General features: G+C 32.3%; 1 protein-coding gene and 1 long non-coding RNA gene across 2 annotated transcripts in view; one reads left to right on the top strand and one right to left on the bottom strand.

Annotated features, from left to right (window-relative positions):
- LOC146999038 (uncharacterized) overlaps positions 1-16,892 on the top strand; it is a 610,841-nt gene that overhangs the window by 392,660 nt on the left and 201,289 nt on the right. The window lies entirely within an intron of this gene.
- Positions 1-16,892, bottom strand: part of LOC146999039 (uncharacterized) — a 141,384-nt gene that overhangs the window by 14,482 nt on the left and 110,010 nt on the right. Inside the window, exon 4 of the mRNA XM_085812468.1 lies at positions 1,769-1,910. Within this exon, the coding sequence (XP_085668594.1) occupies positions 1,769-1,910 (142 nt within the window). The remainder of the gene's footprint in view (positions 1-1,768; positions 1,911-16,892) is intronic.

Here is a 16,892-nt window from a genome sequence, read left to right as displayed (position 1 = left end):
ATAGTCAATACGTTCTTCGAGATATGAGGTCAAGCCGAAATATCGATGTTCAACAGCTTTAGTCAGTCGTTCACTGGTGAATCAAATACATGCCTAGCAAGAACCTTCTGATGAAGTGAAAAATGATCTAGGTCACAGGCAGGTGGTCACACATCAAGAGTGAGAGTGAGAAGCAGGCGGTCACACATCCAGGCTAAGTTGAAACGAGTTGCCAATTATTACAGTTGACAATACCGTCAAAAGTCATCGCGAGTACGGAAAAGCTCACCGTTTTAGACAAATTCTTGAAATCAGGACTTTCCAACATGCAAAACAATGACCTAATAGATGGTTGAGAACTGAAAAACAGTGAGCTCTGAGCACACGAATGGTATATATGTTACGGTGAAACACCAAAATCTGGAGAATGTAGACTTTCACCGGTGAATGTCAACATTCACATAGTCGTTTAGTGTATGTCCGAAATATTTTCCAAATACTCTTATTTCTGGCTTACACCGGTCAATGTCGGCATTCACCATGTACTAATGGTGAATGTTGAACATATAAGAATATTATATTTCCTTCTCCGTAATTCATTCGCAAAAAAACGCACTTAAGACTCAGAATAAGAACTTAAAACACACAGTACATTCAAAATGAGAAAGGAAAATAATAGAAGCTATAAACTTACCAAATTATGTGATTCAAATCTTATTTATTGCAACAACTTAAACTATTATGACACTTTGAATTGCACAAGAGGCCCTTGCTATTACAACTGCATTTATTTGTGGAACACTTCCTTTTGGAATGGCAGCGTGTACATATACTCCTCTCTTTTCGACCTACACCAGAGCATATCTGTGATTGCCGACATACACCGGTGAGGGTCCGAATGTACAAGAATGTAAAGAAATATTCGATCTTTTACCGACGTATTTGGTGAATGTTGACATTCTCCGGTGAAAGTCAACATTCTCCAATTTCGGTCTTTCACGGTAACATATATAAATATCGAATACGATTAATAAATAAGTAAATTTCTAAATATTCCAACATTGATGGAGCTTTTTACCCTTTCCAATTTACTTTTTGATGTTTCACAATTCATCGCTGACCTCATTTCCTTCATGAAATTATGAAATTCTTCCCCCCCCCCTCCTCGTTGGTTGGAAATTCCCTTCTCTCTGAAAACACTTATTCAAGTGTCACCCTGAGAATGAATGCTGCGTGTTAACTGATTTTTAACTTATAAACTAGAATTTATGAAATCGGTTATAGCACCTCGGAGGCGAAGGAAAAATTTAGATTTTCACACATGATCACTTAAGAATGTACCATGACTGCATGTTATTTGGAATATAAACTTAATATGTGATAAACCTAAATGACATAGTTTTTACTTCGTGAAAAATTTGCGTGGAATTAATCGTTTCTTTTTTTTTTTCCTTAATTTTATTATTTATAAATATTTTAAGTTTACTTTTTTTCACACATGATCACTTAAGAATGTACCATGACTGCATGTTATTTGGAATATCAACTTAATATGTGATAAACCTAAATGACATAGTTAAATCGTGAAAAATTTGCGTGGAATTAATCGTTTCTTTTTTCCTTAATTTTATTATTTATAAATATTTTAAGTTTATTTTTCCTTTTATTCCTCCTAAAATTACGTTTGTATATGTTTTTTGTACCTCCATCTTATACTCTTGAGACGTTACATTCTGAAAATTGAAACCCCCATAAGATTGAAATTAAGAAGAAAATCTTACAATCTTACCAGCAGGATTCTCGCAGACCTTCGTCGATGTTTCTCTGTTCATCGACATTCTCAGACAAGTGAATTAAATGTCTGTACTTCGGAGCACATTTTTCTTCGGATAATGAGACATTCTTGTAGCAAGGGGAATGTCTCAGATATGCTGTAAAGGAAAAAAAGGAATAATTCATGAGGAAAGACTGCACATTGCGCTTTTAGCTAACAATAATGAAACTTCACCTATTTATCTTTGAATATTTGCATATGTATATATGGCAGAGTGTCAGAGTCCTAGAAGTTGACCTTCGACTTCTAGGACTCCTACTCATTTATATCAGGCATTTACATCAACATTTATGTGTAGATGAGGAAAAACAATCAAAAACACGGGGAGAGTAGACTTTAAGGTACCCCTTGTATTAAGACGAAGTTGTTGTTTGATTTATCGCCAAGTTGTTGTTTCATTTATGGTAGCCTGACTAGTTGAATGTTATGGAAACCCTATTGTGACGTAATCGGGTGCATGATTCTGGGAAATTTTGAATCCTGGGATGTTTTGTAAGCGTTTTTGTGGTGTGTGTTAAAACCATTTAGATGGATTTGAATGGGTTTCTAGGAAGAAAGGTTCAGATGTCACTATGTGAAGCGTTCGATCAGAAAGAATACCTGGTTTAAAGAAAGTCATTTGAGTATGATTGATATTTTGATTTTTACGTGGCTCTGGTGTACGAAGCGAACTCAAAAATCATGGTAAGTGAATATTTGCTTTTGGTAGTGCTTAAATGTATAACATGTTTTTCTTTTTTTATGTTATTTTATTCTTTGGTTTAAAATGTATTTTATGAGATTATGTATTTTTTGTTTGCCTATATTGTAGACTTTGATGCTCCTTTGACTTTTTAAGTGAAAATATATCGATGTGTACATGGACAAAGTAAAGGGAGTGCCCAATGAAAGTTTGTGCAATTATGGGATGTTTTTTAAGTGAAAATAGGTCGACGTGTACATGGATAAAGTTAAAAGAGTGCGCAATGCCATTTTTGTGCAATTCGGGGATTTTGTTTTAAGTGAAAATAAGTCGATGTGTACATGGATACCGAGTTTGTGCAATTGTTTGAACTTGTTATTTTGGCTTTGTGTAGCGGGGATTTTTTTTTTTTTTTTTTTTTGGCGAAAAAATCGCCGTTTCGCAAGCCAAAATAACGAGTCAAAGAATTGCACAAAATCGGTATCCATGTACCGCCAAAAATCGCCAAGGGATACCAAAAATACATTTATGCATTACTTTTGCGGAAATAAAAAATAAAAAATAGACTAGAACCTCAATGATCCGATGTAATTGGGACTTCATCACCTTAGATTGTCGAAAACGCGGTTTGAGACTGAGTTCTTAATCATGCCAGTTTTTTCTTTCGATAAGAATATTTGAAACTGTATATTTGAAATTCTAAACAAAAGTGCGTAAGGGCAACTATTAATGTATAATAATATGTATTCTTTTATTACACTATGTGTATACTTTTATTATTGCTACTTACTATTTTATTACTATCTTTTTGTTTTCAGTTACCAAAAATTCTGTACAAAATTTTAATTTGTGACAAATATTCAGGAAAAAATGCAATAAACAAACTGCATCAAAATTGACACAAAATGTGAAATGCTATCAAGTTTCGTCGTACATTTATAGAATAAAATTTTGTTTTGAAAATTTTCATAATTTTTTTTGTGATAAATCTAAAAACTATCAGGTACCATTTTTTGATGAAGAAAGATCTATAGGAGAAGAATCCATAGAATGGTTCTTTAAATTTCAGAAAATTTTATTCAAGAAAATTTTATTGTCAAGAAAATTAACTGTCTCTTAGTTCTTAAAAATTGTTATTCAAGAAAATTAAATGGCCTCAATGGTGAAACCATTGAATACTGATAGTTCGACTCGATCTCAAATACCGACGAATAGGCTCTTTGTTACGGTAGCTTTCGTGGTTTTTCGCAAATAAAACTTTGATAAGAGTGAACTCCGTTGAAAATCTTTTACGAGGACATGCCTTTCTTTAGGCAAACATCCCTCGTCTGCTTTCCATAATGAAAATAAACAAGACTTCAGCCTGGCTAATTTTAATTTTTCTCGTTTCATCCTCAGCCTCAGCATCGCCGCAACGTTTTGTTTTCCGGAACTAAACCTCAAATGATTTCTTCGTGTCTAAAAACTTGGAAATTTAGTTCGCTGTTTCTTACATTTCCCATTCGAAAACATCATTCTTTTATCCTTGAAACTCATCTTTCAATGTCGCCCAGACGGTATAGTGTTTAGGGCAGCCTACTGCGAAACCGAGTTTGGTGGAAAGGGAGAGGGACGGGAATTCCCCAGGGAACTCTTCCTCAAAATTGGAATGAAAAATAGAAGTTTAACCGCTCTTTGAAGTAGGCTGTGGCAACCATTTTCCCATGCAACACGGACACGACACCAACAACTAATCTTTGAATCAAATGCCGGTTAGCGCTCTTATATAACAGCTTATATAACTCTATTATAACAGCTGCAGACTAGATTTTTTATGGTAATATGCAATAGACAGATTATTAAATGATCGTAAGAAAGGCCAAGCAATCCATCGCTAACAAAATTCGCTAATACTACTAAATAAAGCTTCTAAATTATTTCTGCCCACCAGCGGCCGAGCGGTAAAGTCGCTGAACACTGGTAGTTCGGTCCGAGGTTCGAATCCCGCGAACGGGCTGACTGCACGGGTGTTTTCGTGGTTTTCCCCATGTGTAACGTGTATACGAGCCAGTTTCCCTTAGAAAGTCCTCCACAAAGGCATCCCTCTCTTTAGGCAGATAGCCCTAGTGTGCTTTGCCATAATTAAATACACCACCAAATTATTTCTTTAAAATAGCTCAGTTAACAGAGGTGTTGGCGATGCGACGTAACAGACATGCAATAGGAACATCCTTAAATGATCCATCTCTACATATAATTAAAAGAGTCTGTGTGTGTGTTTTTCGTTTGCTCTGCGCGTAAGCTAATACACCCACGGGTACGAAATTAGGTGCGTCTAGACAAGAGCCAGTGCACCTCGAAGCGAATTTTTCGGAATTCAAATTAGAATTTTTTTTTACGTTATGTTTTGTGACGAAATCGCTTCATTCTGAGACGTAATGGGCTATAGGAAAGCGAGATTTTACTCTACACATTCCATTTTCACATCGTCATGAAACGTAGGCACTTAGCTATTTTACGAACTTAAAATAAATTTCGTATTTCAATAAATCGATTCAATACGAATTTATTTAACAAAGGGAGCTTAACATCTTTTCAGCGGCATTTTTTCTAAAAAAGTTTATTTTTAAAAATGTACAGTTTTTTTTTCTTTGATTTTTGGGACATCTTAAACTTTCATCCTTGCGACTGCTTTTACAAAAACAATTTTGTAAAAATGATAATATTTTGTATTTAAAAAAAAAAAATTTAAATGAAGCTTCCGAGTACACTTCTCACATCTCACATCTTTAAAAATGTGATTTTGGCAACAATTTTCCTGTCTTATTGTTGTTGATAGATTTTTGATGAAATCGCATCATTTTGAATAATTTCGTTCTTTTAGAAATATGGATTTGGCAACAATTTTTTATCGCATTTCTTATGTCACTGTTTTTAAGAGATTGGCATGTTTCATTGTCATTTATATATATATATATATATATATATATATATATAATACATTTTTATTGATTGTTTTTTGATAAAGTTGTTCTGGAGAGTAAAATTCTGCGCGGAATTTTTTGTTTTTTGAGTTTCTTTCATGTTATTTTTTGCTTATTTCATTATTTGTAAGATACTGGAAAGGTTTGCATGATTTTTTTTGTCTTCAACGGAAAGTTGGTTCATTTTTTTATTAGAATAATTAATATTTGTATCAAGGGCTATAGCTTATTTCACTGTAATATTTTTCTCTTGAAAATATATAATAAGATATCATTAATGATACTTCGCTTTTCAGAATTTTTTGTATTCTTTTATGTTATTTATTGCTCATTTCACTGTTTTTAAGATGTTAAAAAGTTTTGAGTGATTGTTTTAGGAAACAAAGTTCTTAACCTCCTTTATACCATTTAAGTTCTTAAGATTTTGCAAAGGGAAGTTGGTTAATTTATTTATTAGGATAATTAATATTTGTATTAAGAGATATTGCTAATTTCATTGTAATTTTCTTATACGTAATAACTTTTTTTATGAAGTTTTTCTGCAGAGTAAAATTCTACGCAGTTTTTAAATTTAACGTTTGGTGTTCCCTTTAGCCATTTTTCGGTACATTTAAAAGCCACACGAAGGCTGGCAGCGAAGCTGCTAGTTGCTGATAAAAAAAAGCTAAACAATCAATCACTGATGAAATCCGCTTATATTACTGATCAAATTTTCCGATTTATTTCGTTAAACTCATTACTAGCTCAGTTAACAGAGATGTCGGTTGATAGAGGTATAATGTATTTTCTTCCTCCTTCGAATATGCCTTCGGGGTGTAGCGGTAGCACACTGGGCGCTTATTCGAAACTCTACACAGGTGTTGTCAATAGAAGCTCTACTGTACGGTTCATAATATCCATCAATTAGTAAAGGTATTTCGGAAGCGTTTTATTATGCGTTTGTAGATGAATAAATTTGGCAGCTTTTTTAGTATGTACCGAAGCTTATATTGCTTTTGAAACTGAAGTTTCCTAAACAAGCTAAGTGGTTTAACTTGAAAAAAATCACAAAGTTTTAGTCAAGTGTTGGAGGAAACCAAAAGAACAGTTTTAAAATATCCGTTTGCTCTAGAGAAAGTTAAAAAAAGTCATCTTATGAGGCTTTGTTGAGTTAAAGTATATTTTGGAACTTGGGACTAACTTATTTTTCTCAGAATGAATTCTCGATTTCGTACATACAATATACAATTTTAAATGTACAATGCTTTATAGTATTTATTATACCTTGTACGATGCATTATACAAAACTAGTATTTATTACATTTTATACGCACTTTCTCATTGTATTTTCTCATTCAAATTTTACCATACATTGTATCATGATAACTATTACTTTTTAAGTGCTTGTACTGCCTTTTTGTATTCATCATTTCGTAGTCATCAATTCTGTTATGTTGTATACACATAAATAAATGCAATCATATCAATAATAGCAAACGTCAGTGAGAAAACTCAGTCCTCTGACCCATTATTAGCTGAGTAATAATCGCGAATGGTCGCGAAATCCTTGCAGTTTGTTCCAAGGTTAATAGGTTTATTCTCTTGCCTCAGTTTCTATCAGACAGCTCTCTCCAAAGACGTGCCTTCTTATCACGTGATTTACCATGATAAATTCAGCCAATTAGCTATTAATTAGAACCATTATTTGCCGCCGAAGTGAAAACACAACAGAATTTCACTTTTAAAAACTCCATATCTTTATTCACTTAAAATGGCAGATCACTATTTTAGATTCTCCAAAATTACATATCCAATAGTGATTTAAATTAAAATAAGGTTAAATTTAAGCTTTTGACGTCATAACTATTGTAACAAAGGGAAGATGGTTTGGTTTGGTTCATTTAATTATGACAAAGCACAGAAGGGCTATCAGCCTAAGGGGAGGAATGCCTTCGGGGAGGACTTTCTAAGGGAAACTGGCTCGTATACACGTTGCACATCAAAGGGAAGAAGAATAGAGCAGCGCAAGGTCTTATAGCAGCGATGGCAGGGAGCAGTCAGGCGAAAAATGGCGCGAACTCTGTATTTATATAGTACCTATTACATAACATGCTAGAATGTTCACGAAAGTACTGGTCTAAGGGGGAGATCCTAAAACTGCCTGTTCGCGTAGAACAAAGCCATCGTATTTTATATATTTTACATATATATGAAAAATTTTGAAATGTGCTGAAAGAAGGAAAATAGCATGTTACGAGGACTACAGGAGAAAAGCAAAAGGCGAATTTTGGGAACTGGATGTTCATAAATATATATTTTTTACGGGAACGTCAGGAGTTCAGAAGCTCAAAGTGTCAAAAGGTCAAAATGCTTCAAAGATTAGGAAGCTTAATTAAACATTTACCCAATTGTCTCCAGCGGAAAATTGATTTGATACTTGAATCTTCGGTTCTTAAATATTTGATCTTTCCTTTCACATATTAATCTTAAAATTTTTGTGAATACAATACCTGTTTTAAACCACTCTGTTATTTTTACTTCCTTGTACGAAGTAAAAAGGAAGTATTGTAATCGCGAAAAGTTTCAGGCAGCATATTTTAACGAAAATATCCATTTTGACCGCTATCGAATGCAATTTAACGCTGTTTATGCGTGATATCTGTACGTAAGGACAGAGTAAAATACTATTTTCCTTCAAAAAAATTATAAAACTGCTTTAAAATTAATTCTGAAGAGAATTTTTCGTGGCTTCTGTACGAACGAATGTACGTACGTACGTGCGTGCGTACGTACGTATCTCGCATAACTCAAAAACGAGTAGCCTCAGAAAGTTGAAATTTTGTATATAGGACTGCTATAACATGTAGATGTGCACCTTGTATTTTGGTTACAATCGCCCGCACCGAACGTATATAAATATATTTATATGTATATCCACTCTGTTACCCGGCTCAGTGATCTCAGTTTCTTTACTCTTATATGTTTGTAAATTGTACATTTTTTGCTTTAAAAATGATTGAATTATGTTGTTTTTATCTTCCGGTTAAGGATTTTATGCCTTTAGTAAATCTGTGTGCAATATTTTTAGAATTATTAGCAATTTTAAAGTTGTTTAATTGCCGCTAAGCCTGTTTTTAATGGCGGTCATTGATGTTTACATTTGAAACAGGAGACTAGTGGATTTGTTGCCAATCTAGAGAAACTTAGCTTCGCTACAACAAAGATAACACATTCATTTATTATTGCATTAAATCATGCTTAATTCTTCTGGAATTTTTTCGAGGAAATAAGTGTTTAAGATTTACTTCTTAATTTTTAATACAAATATTTTGAGTTTTTATGTATTTTTGCATTGTCACGAATTGAGAACTGAATTAATTGAATGAGAAATACTCTATAGTCTGTGAAAAACTGTTTCTTTTTGTTTTGTTTGCTTAATTTCTTTTATAATCATTCTAGCTTTATTATAGTATTTGAATAGAACATGTGGCAACGATTAGATAATTCTATTCTTTAAATGATATAAATTTTGTGCATTATGAGTTATAATATGAACGAAATATATAAGTTAACTGTTATATAATTATTGGATTATATAACAGTTAACTTAGTTTCCGTTATACAATTATTATATAAGTTAACTGTTATATAATTATTAATACTGTTAAGTGAATCTAGCGCCAGAGTGTCGCTATGGTAAACAAATACTAGAGTGAATTTTAAAGAATGCATTTATTCTTTTGTGGTTTATGCGCTGTCGGCGAAGTAGATTTAATTCAATCCAATAAGTTTAAATGAAATGCAAGAAAAATGCGTATAATTTAATATTCCAATACAAAGAAGTCATGTGGTGTATACATCAGATTTTTTAAATACTAACACGATATTAAATAAAAAAATTAATACATTTCAGAACAAATTAATGGTTTTCAACATTAAATTACTGTTGGATTTAAATCCATTTATAAAGGATAAACTGTTTCTGAAATTTAGATTTCAAGATGCTTATTTTTTTCACTGAAATGCAGCACACATTTGCCAAATCGTAATACGCTGCCTTTAATTAATATTTTTATCACTGTATATATTCTCTCTTTTCTATTGTTTCCACGACTTAAAAGATCTGATCCCTTGTATGGAGATTAATAAAACTCGCGTTCAATTCCCAGAATTAGTGAAATGTTTCAGGAAGCAGAGAAAATTAACCAACGAACCCTTTCTCGCAGAGTGTTATAGATATAGCGGAACCTTTAAAACTGAAGTCTGGATCTTTCTTTGAATAGATGGCTCAATGTTTGGACTTAATCCTCTAGAAAACTTGATCGAGACAGGAAATTAACTTATGCAAATCCTTGCTCTAAAGTGTCTTGCTGTATCGATTGTAGTTGCTTTCATATTCTAATAAGGGCTAAACTTGCATTAAACATTCAGTTTTAACTTGTTTAAATGAACTGTTTTCCAGGGTTATCGTGCAGTTGATACTTTCAACAAGCTTTAAAAATTTGCAGCAGTCAGCGGCACGGTTAAAAATATTGTTTTGAATTCTCTCATAATAAACTGAAAGATTCAAATGAAACTAAGTTAGCATTTTCAGAATCTGCTGATCAGTTAGTTCCTCGCGCATTTGTATTAAACCGATATCTAACTTCTTTTTCCCCCTCATTTTACTTCTTGTACGAAGTAAAAAGGAAGTATTGTAATCCCGAAAAGTTTCAGGCAGCATATTTCAACGAAGATATCCATTTTGACCGCTATCGAATGTAATTTAACGATGTTTTTGCCTGATATCTGTACGTAAGGACAGAATAAAACACTCTTTTACTCCAAAAAATTATAAAACTGCTTTAAAATGAATTCTGAAGAGAATTTTTCGTGGCATCTGTACGAGCGTATGTACGTACGTACGTATCTCGCATAACTCAAAAACGAATAGCCTCAGAACGTTGAAATTTTGTATATAGGACTGCTATAAAATGTAGATGTGCACCTCGTAATTTGGTTGCAATCGGCCTCACCAAACGTATATAAATATATATACATATATATATATATACACTTTGTTACCCGACTCAGTGATCTCAGTTTCTGTACTCTTATATGTTTGTAAATTGTACATTTTTTGCTTTAAAAATGATTGGAATTATGTTGTTCTTATCTTCCACCGGTTATGCGTTTTATGCCTTTAGTAAATCTGCATGCAATATTTATGGAGTTATCAAGAATTTAAAAGTTGTTTAAGTGCAGTTAAGCGTAATGAATTTTCCGATGGCGTACATGTTTTTTTTTTTTACATTTCAAACTTGGAAAAATAGCGGATTTGTTGCCAATCTAGAATAACTAAGCTTCGCAACAACAAAGTAAAGCCTTCATTTATAATTGCGAATTAAATCATGTTTAATCCTTTCTGGAATTTTTTCGAGGAAATAAGTGTTTAAGATTTACTTCGTAATTTTTAATACTGATATTTTGAGTTTTTATGTATTTTTGCCTCGTCGGGAAGTAAGAACTGAATTAATTGAATGAGAAATACTCAATCGTCTGTGAAAAACTGCTTCTTTTTTTTTTTTTTTTTTTTTTTTTTTTGTTTGCTTAATTTCTTTTATACATAGTTCTACTTTATTATAGTATTTGAATAGAACATGTGGCAACAATTAGATAATTCTATTCATTAAATGATATAAATTTTGTGCATTCTGAGTTATAATATGAACGAAATATAATACTGTTAAGTGAACCTAGCGCCAGAGTGTCGCTATGATAAACAGAGTGAATTTTAAAAAATGCATTTATTCTATTGTGGTTTATGCGCTGTCGGCGAAGTAGATTTAATTCGATCCAATACGTTTAAATGAAATTCAAGAAAAATTGCGTATAATTTAATATTCCGTACAAGGAAGTCATGTGGTGTACAGATCAGATTTTTTCAAATTGAATTGCTTTCCAAAGAGCTTTATTCAGATGTCTCTGTTTTCTTCAAAGATATATTATTTCTTAAAACAAAAGTCATTCAAAAAGTTATCTTTAAGTAATCAATTATCGAAATTCGAAGAATTGATTTTACATTTATTAAAAATAATTCATTTAATAATTTCCTTTAAGTAGTGATGCCGTCCAGACTGTATAGCGGTTAAGGGAGCCCACTGCAATACAGAAGAGCCCGGACTCGAATCCCGGAGAACGCATGGATGTAAATTGTCTGCTCCCTCATAGGAGGTGAACTATTCGAGGGAGACAAAATCCGCCTTGTCCCAGCGGGACCATATGATTAAAACAGGCCAACCCTCCTTCAAACCAAAACGATGGCAACCAGATACCCGCGGTTCCTCCTCTAGCTGAGCAAAACAAAAAATTAATTTAAAAGCCAACAAAAGCACACATTAAAACCGGGTCCCCAAACTCTAGCCCCGAGTACACAAAAATTAGTATAAAGAAACCAAAAAGAACTTAAAAATATACAATCAGCATTCTGACTCTCACTTACTCTAAAAATCGTGCTGATGGAAACATCACAGAAAACATAAAATAACTATTTAAAAATAAAGAAGGGTTAGTAGGAAAATTAAAGATAAGATAATGACACAAAACACAAACAAACACTTACGCAATCAATCACAGACAAAAACACTCACAAAGAGGCAGATTCTGTCACATAATAAAACTCGCTTCAAACCATATAACAACATAAATAACTAAGCACTTCGAAGGTCCATTGGGGAATTCTCAAAAGGAAAAGAACCTGCAGAAGGTCACACCAAGGTCGCACGTAATAAGGTGTTCTATAGTTAAAAATGCAATAGAAAATAATTATAATCTGACAGCAATATTCATTTTAACTTTGCTACTTAAATCCCCGGTTAGAGCAGAACAAAATAACTACACTGAAGTAAAATAAAATCCTCAGCTCCCGTTGGTCATAGGAGGTCACCAGCCCTCATATGAGGTAATGGTGGTCACCTATTAGGTGCTTCCATAACACAAAACGACCAACACTTCTGGTTGTAGTTGCGAAAGCTTAAAAATGGTTAGTGCTCGCGAGAAAATTTTCTTTAATTTGTTTGTGAAAGATTTAAAATCTAATGATACAGATCTGATCGCAGATTTTTTTGGACGATTTGCATTGTGTTTACATAAAATGTTTCTGTCTGAATTTTCCATTTGATAACCATTAATTTTCGCTATCTTTCTACACAGTAATTTTCAAGATTGTAAGTTTTTCACTTAGTGTAATTCTCAGCTACTGTAGAAAGTGACGAATCTTAAGAACTAGTTAGCGAATAATCGCTTAAGTTCGTCTGACAAAGATGGAAGGGTAAATAACTCTTCATTATTCCAATAAGATTTAACAAAACTCCATCTTGGAGTGTACAATCAAAGCCGACACTTGGGCTTGAACTTAAGAGACTAAGAATTAAACTAAAACAAAGATTAACTAAAAGAAATATAGCCGAAGCTATCAATTTCCCCTTAAACACCAAATGACTGCGAAGCTACCAAGGGCCTGAGTACGGCCGAGCGTAATAAAGGCTCGTTTCCACTACTGCGTACGAACGCGATGCGTCAATTGAAGACACGCCTACGGCATCCGTACAAGCGTTTCCACTGCTGCGTATCCGTAAAATATTTTCATTTTCCACCGCTAGGTGTCGCTGTAATATTTTGGCGCCAAACAAGCAGTTCGCGAGTTAAGACGCTGAACATCTGAAATTTTCCCGCTTAAGCGAGTATTGTTTGTTTTGGATTTGATATGGATCCTTACGTAAAACGCAGAAAAGTTTTGTTTACTAAATTTCCATGTTATTGGAAATTTTTATTTCTGCTTATGAACTGCAAAAGTAAAGTACGCTAGCAATTTTTACATAAGTAAGGTTATAATACATATTATGAACATCACTAATTCCATAGAAGATTAAGTAAATTTAAAAAAAAAAAAAATTGTGCTTCTAGAAGCCTTAAATACTATGAAATAATATATATATCACTAACTAAAATGTACTGTTAGTGAAAAAGTAAACAAATAAATAAATAAAATAAAAAAGTTAAAGGGATTAAAAAATAGTTGGTACTTTAAAAGTACAGAGCAACTGTAAAGAAAGGTTCACGATATTTACGCAAAATCTGCTATGCTTGTATACCGCTGACTTCAGGGTCATAGCTGGACAATTTATTAGAAATCTCGTTTGTTTTAAAATGCACTATGGGCAGTTATATTTTATGCATAATCCATAAAATATTATTTTTAATTTAAACATTTTAAATTCATATCTCTTTTTATAGAAGTTATAAAAATAAGATTTTTCTCTTTATATATACACACATTAGGTAAAGAAAATGGAAATATTTAATTAATTAATTCCTGCGCTTCTGCTGGAGAGGACTGAATTTAAAAGCAATTATTATAGTAATTTTTTGTTAAAAAATGTTTAGGGCATTAATACTGTCTCATGTTAATTGGAATGAAAATTTAGAGTCGTAAACATCCCAAAGTCTGAGCACATGTATATACATTCACATAAAAGTGAAACGAAAATATATATATATATATATATATATATATATATATATATATGCAGGAATTCAAAATAAATTAAATTTAAATAATTCTCTTGCGCCATTGCTGCAAGGAATGAAATTTGAATTTAACAAACATTTTCTATTCGTAAAAAGCAAATTAAAAGTTAATTAAATTTAATGCAAACAAATAAAGGATTAATTATTGCTGCGAACTAATATACAATATCATTTAAATTCTGAGAGCATATGTAAATCAAGTGCAAGTATCAAAATCCATGAATAAATATATAATTCCAAAAATTTACTAATTCAGAAGTCAAACAACAAAAATCAGCGTTAATTTACAAAATTTTCACAGGACTAGTTTCGATGGTTTTACCGAATCATCATCTTCAGCTGCAAAACCGCAAATGAACAAGATAGGAAATAATGTTTAGATAAGATAAGAAAGCCTGGACAAGAATAAGCAAGTGGCGCCATCTGTTGGCCAAACCAGAACTAAAACATAATTTCTCTAAAAGCCGAAGGCAAATTTGGATTGGAATTAGGATCGTTAACTAGAACAGAAAGATTTTTATGAATGTGAAATGCCTCTAGAAAATCCAGTTCTCCAATGGAAGATGTTTTTTGAATAATTTTGGCAGCAGAAAAATTGAAAGTGTGATTTTCGGACCAACAATGTTGAGCAACAGAAGACTTCTGTGTTTCCTTTTTTCTAACATATGCCTCATGTTCTTTGACGCGAAATTTTAAGGCTCTCTTAGTTTGGCCAATGTAAATTAAACCGCACTGGCAAGGAATCCTATAAATACCCCAGGAATTCATATCCGGAATGGGGTCCTTGAGTATAGAAGTTGGAATTTTATTGATGGGAGAGTAAACAACCCGAAAGTTAAATTTCTGCAAAATATGTGCAACTTTATAGCTAATTGATGGAAAGAAGGGAATGACAACAGAATTTTTATAATCTCCTAAAATAAGAGTGTGGCTTTTAGTGTGTTGAGATGAGAAAACAAACAATTCTCAGATTGACGATGGTTCGGTAAAACCATCGAAACTAGTCCTGTGAAAATTTTGTAAATTAACGCTGATTTTTGTTGTTTGACTTCTGAATTAGTATTTATTCGGCGTGTTATTGTGTCTTAATTTCCAAAAATTTATTTATCCTATTATTCACTTATGCATTTTTATAAATTTTTTAGAATTAAATCTATCCTATTATTCATTTATGCATTTTTATAAATTTTTTAGGATTAATAAGCTATCCTATTATTCACTTATGCATTTTTATAATTTTTTTAGGATTAATAATCTATCCTATTATTCACTTATACATTTTTATAATTTTTTAAGGATTAACAATCTATCCCATTATTCACTTATGCATTTTTATAAATTTTTTAGGATTAATAAATTTTTGGAATTGTATATTTATTCATGGATTTTGATACTTGCACTTGATTTACATATGCTCTCAGAATTTAAATGATATTGTAGATTAGTTCGCAGCAATAATTAATCCTTTATTTGTTTGCATTAAATTTCATTTAAATTTAATTCACTTTAAATTTGCTTTTTACGAATAGAGAATGTTTGTTAAATTCAAATATATATGTACAGGATATGCTTTAAATTAGTATTATATAATTTTCAAACATTTTTGCGGGAAAAATTTAAATAAATAAGAGCATAAATAAAACAATATATTTAATGCATATAATAATAGAAATTAATTATAAAACACGAATATAGATCAAATTGGAATAAAAAGGTAAGAAAGTTGCAGACAGGGTGCAAAAAGCGTATGGGATTCGAACTCACGACTCCAAAAAAAAAAAAAAAAAAAAAAAAAGACATCCTTACATCAACTTTACCACTAAGCTAGGATTGCACGTGAGTCTCATGCATATTTTGGCTTATATACATCATCAACTAAATCAATTCTTAAAACTTAAGTTTTTTGGTCCTATTTCAGTGTGCTATCGTCTGAAAAATTTACCAGAGTTAGTTCTTCAGCTTCTAGTACAATTTTTACAAAAATCATTATCTTTTAAAGTGGCGTTCGGATTGAAGTTAAACGGGCTGCTAAAAATATATTTCATGTGCTTACAAATATATGTTATCCAAAAAGATATATTTATAAAGGGAAATACAAATTTAACATACTCTTCAATGAACTGGAGTATTTAAAAGGCTATCAAATTTAATTTATAATCAACATTTTTAGTTTTTACCTGTTTCAAAAGAAAAAATAGCAAATCTTTTAATCATATCTAATTTGCTATAGCAGTTTGATATAGTCAGACATTCATTTTCATTAAAGCTAAATAAGTATGCAGAACTAAAATATGATTATCAGAACAAATTTTGCTATTTCATGGACTTGGAATTATAATTTTTGCCGCTGATTTCCTTCAACTGAATTTATTGAACGAACAAGTACTGTAGTTGCAGTTATCTTGTTTTTCTTATCTTTTTTTAACTAAATTCAGCTGATTGCTGTCTTTTTCAGCACGCATATTTCTCGCTATAATGTTAATTCAGAAATAAGTATTTTTTAGCAAAACATTCTTTCCTTATTAGCGAGCGTTCATCGCTACTTCTGCCGCCATTAATTTTTAGTGACTGCACCTGATTGCTCCTTTTTCACCACGTGACCCCAACGCATCCGCAGACATACGGATAGAAGTTGAACATTGTTGAACTCCATCCGTATGTCATCCGTCACCGCACACCGACCGGATTGCAGATGTCAATCAAAGTGAATTCGCTCGCTGATTGGAGAAACGCATACTCACCGCAACGCATACGCAGCAGTGGAAACGGGCCTTAACAGCTTTGAGAGAGAGAGTGGCCAAAAGGCAGACGCGCGTAAATCAGAAACTCTGATTCTCTCTCCCCAAGACCAAAGAACTTCGCGGTTAAATATCGCTTTTCCTCATTA

Source organism: Stegodyphus dumicola, chromosome 1 (genome assembly GCF_044657685.1).
Source record: "Stegodyphus dumicola isolate Sdum_Otavi_A_Nest chromosome 1, ASM4465768v1".
NCBI lineage: Eukaryota > Metazoa > Arthropoda > Arachnida > Araneae > Eresidae > Stegodyphus > Stegodyphus dumicola.
Note: the sequence above shows the minus strand (reverse complement) of the source record. Positions and strands in the feature narration are given on the sequence as shown.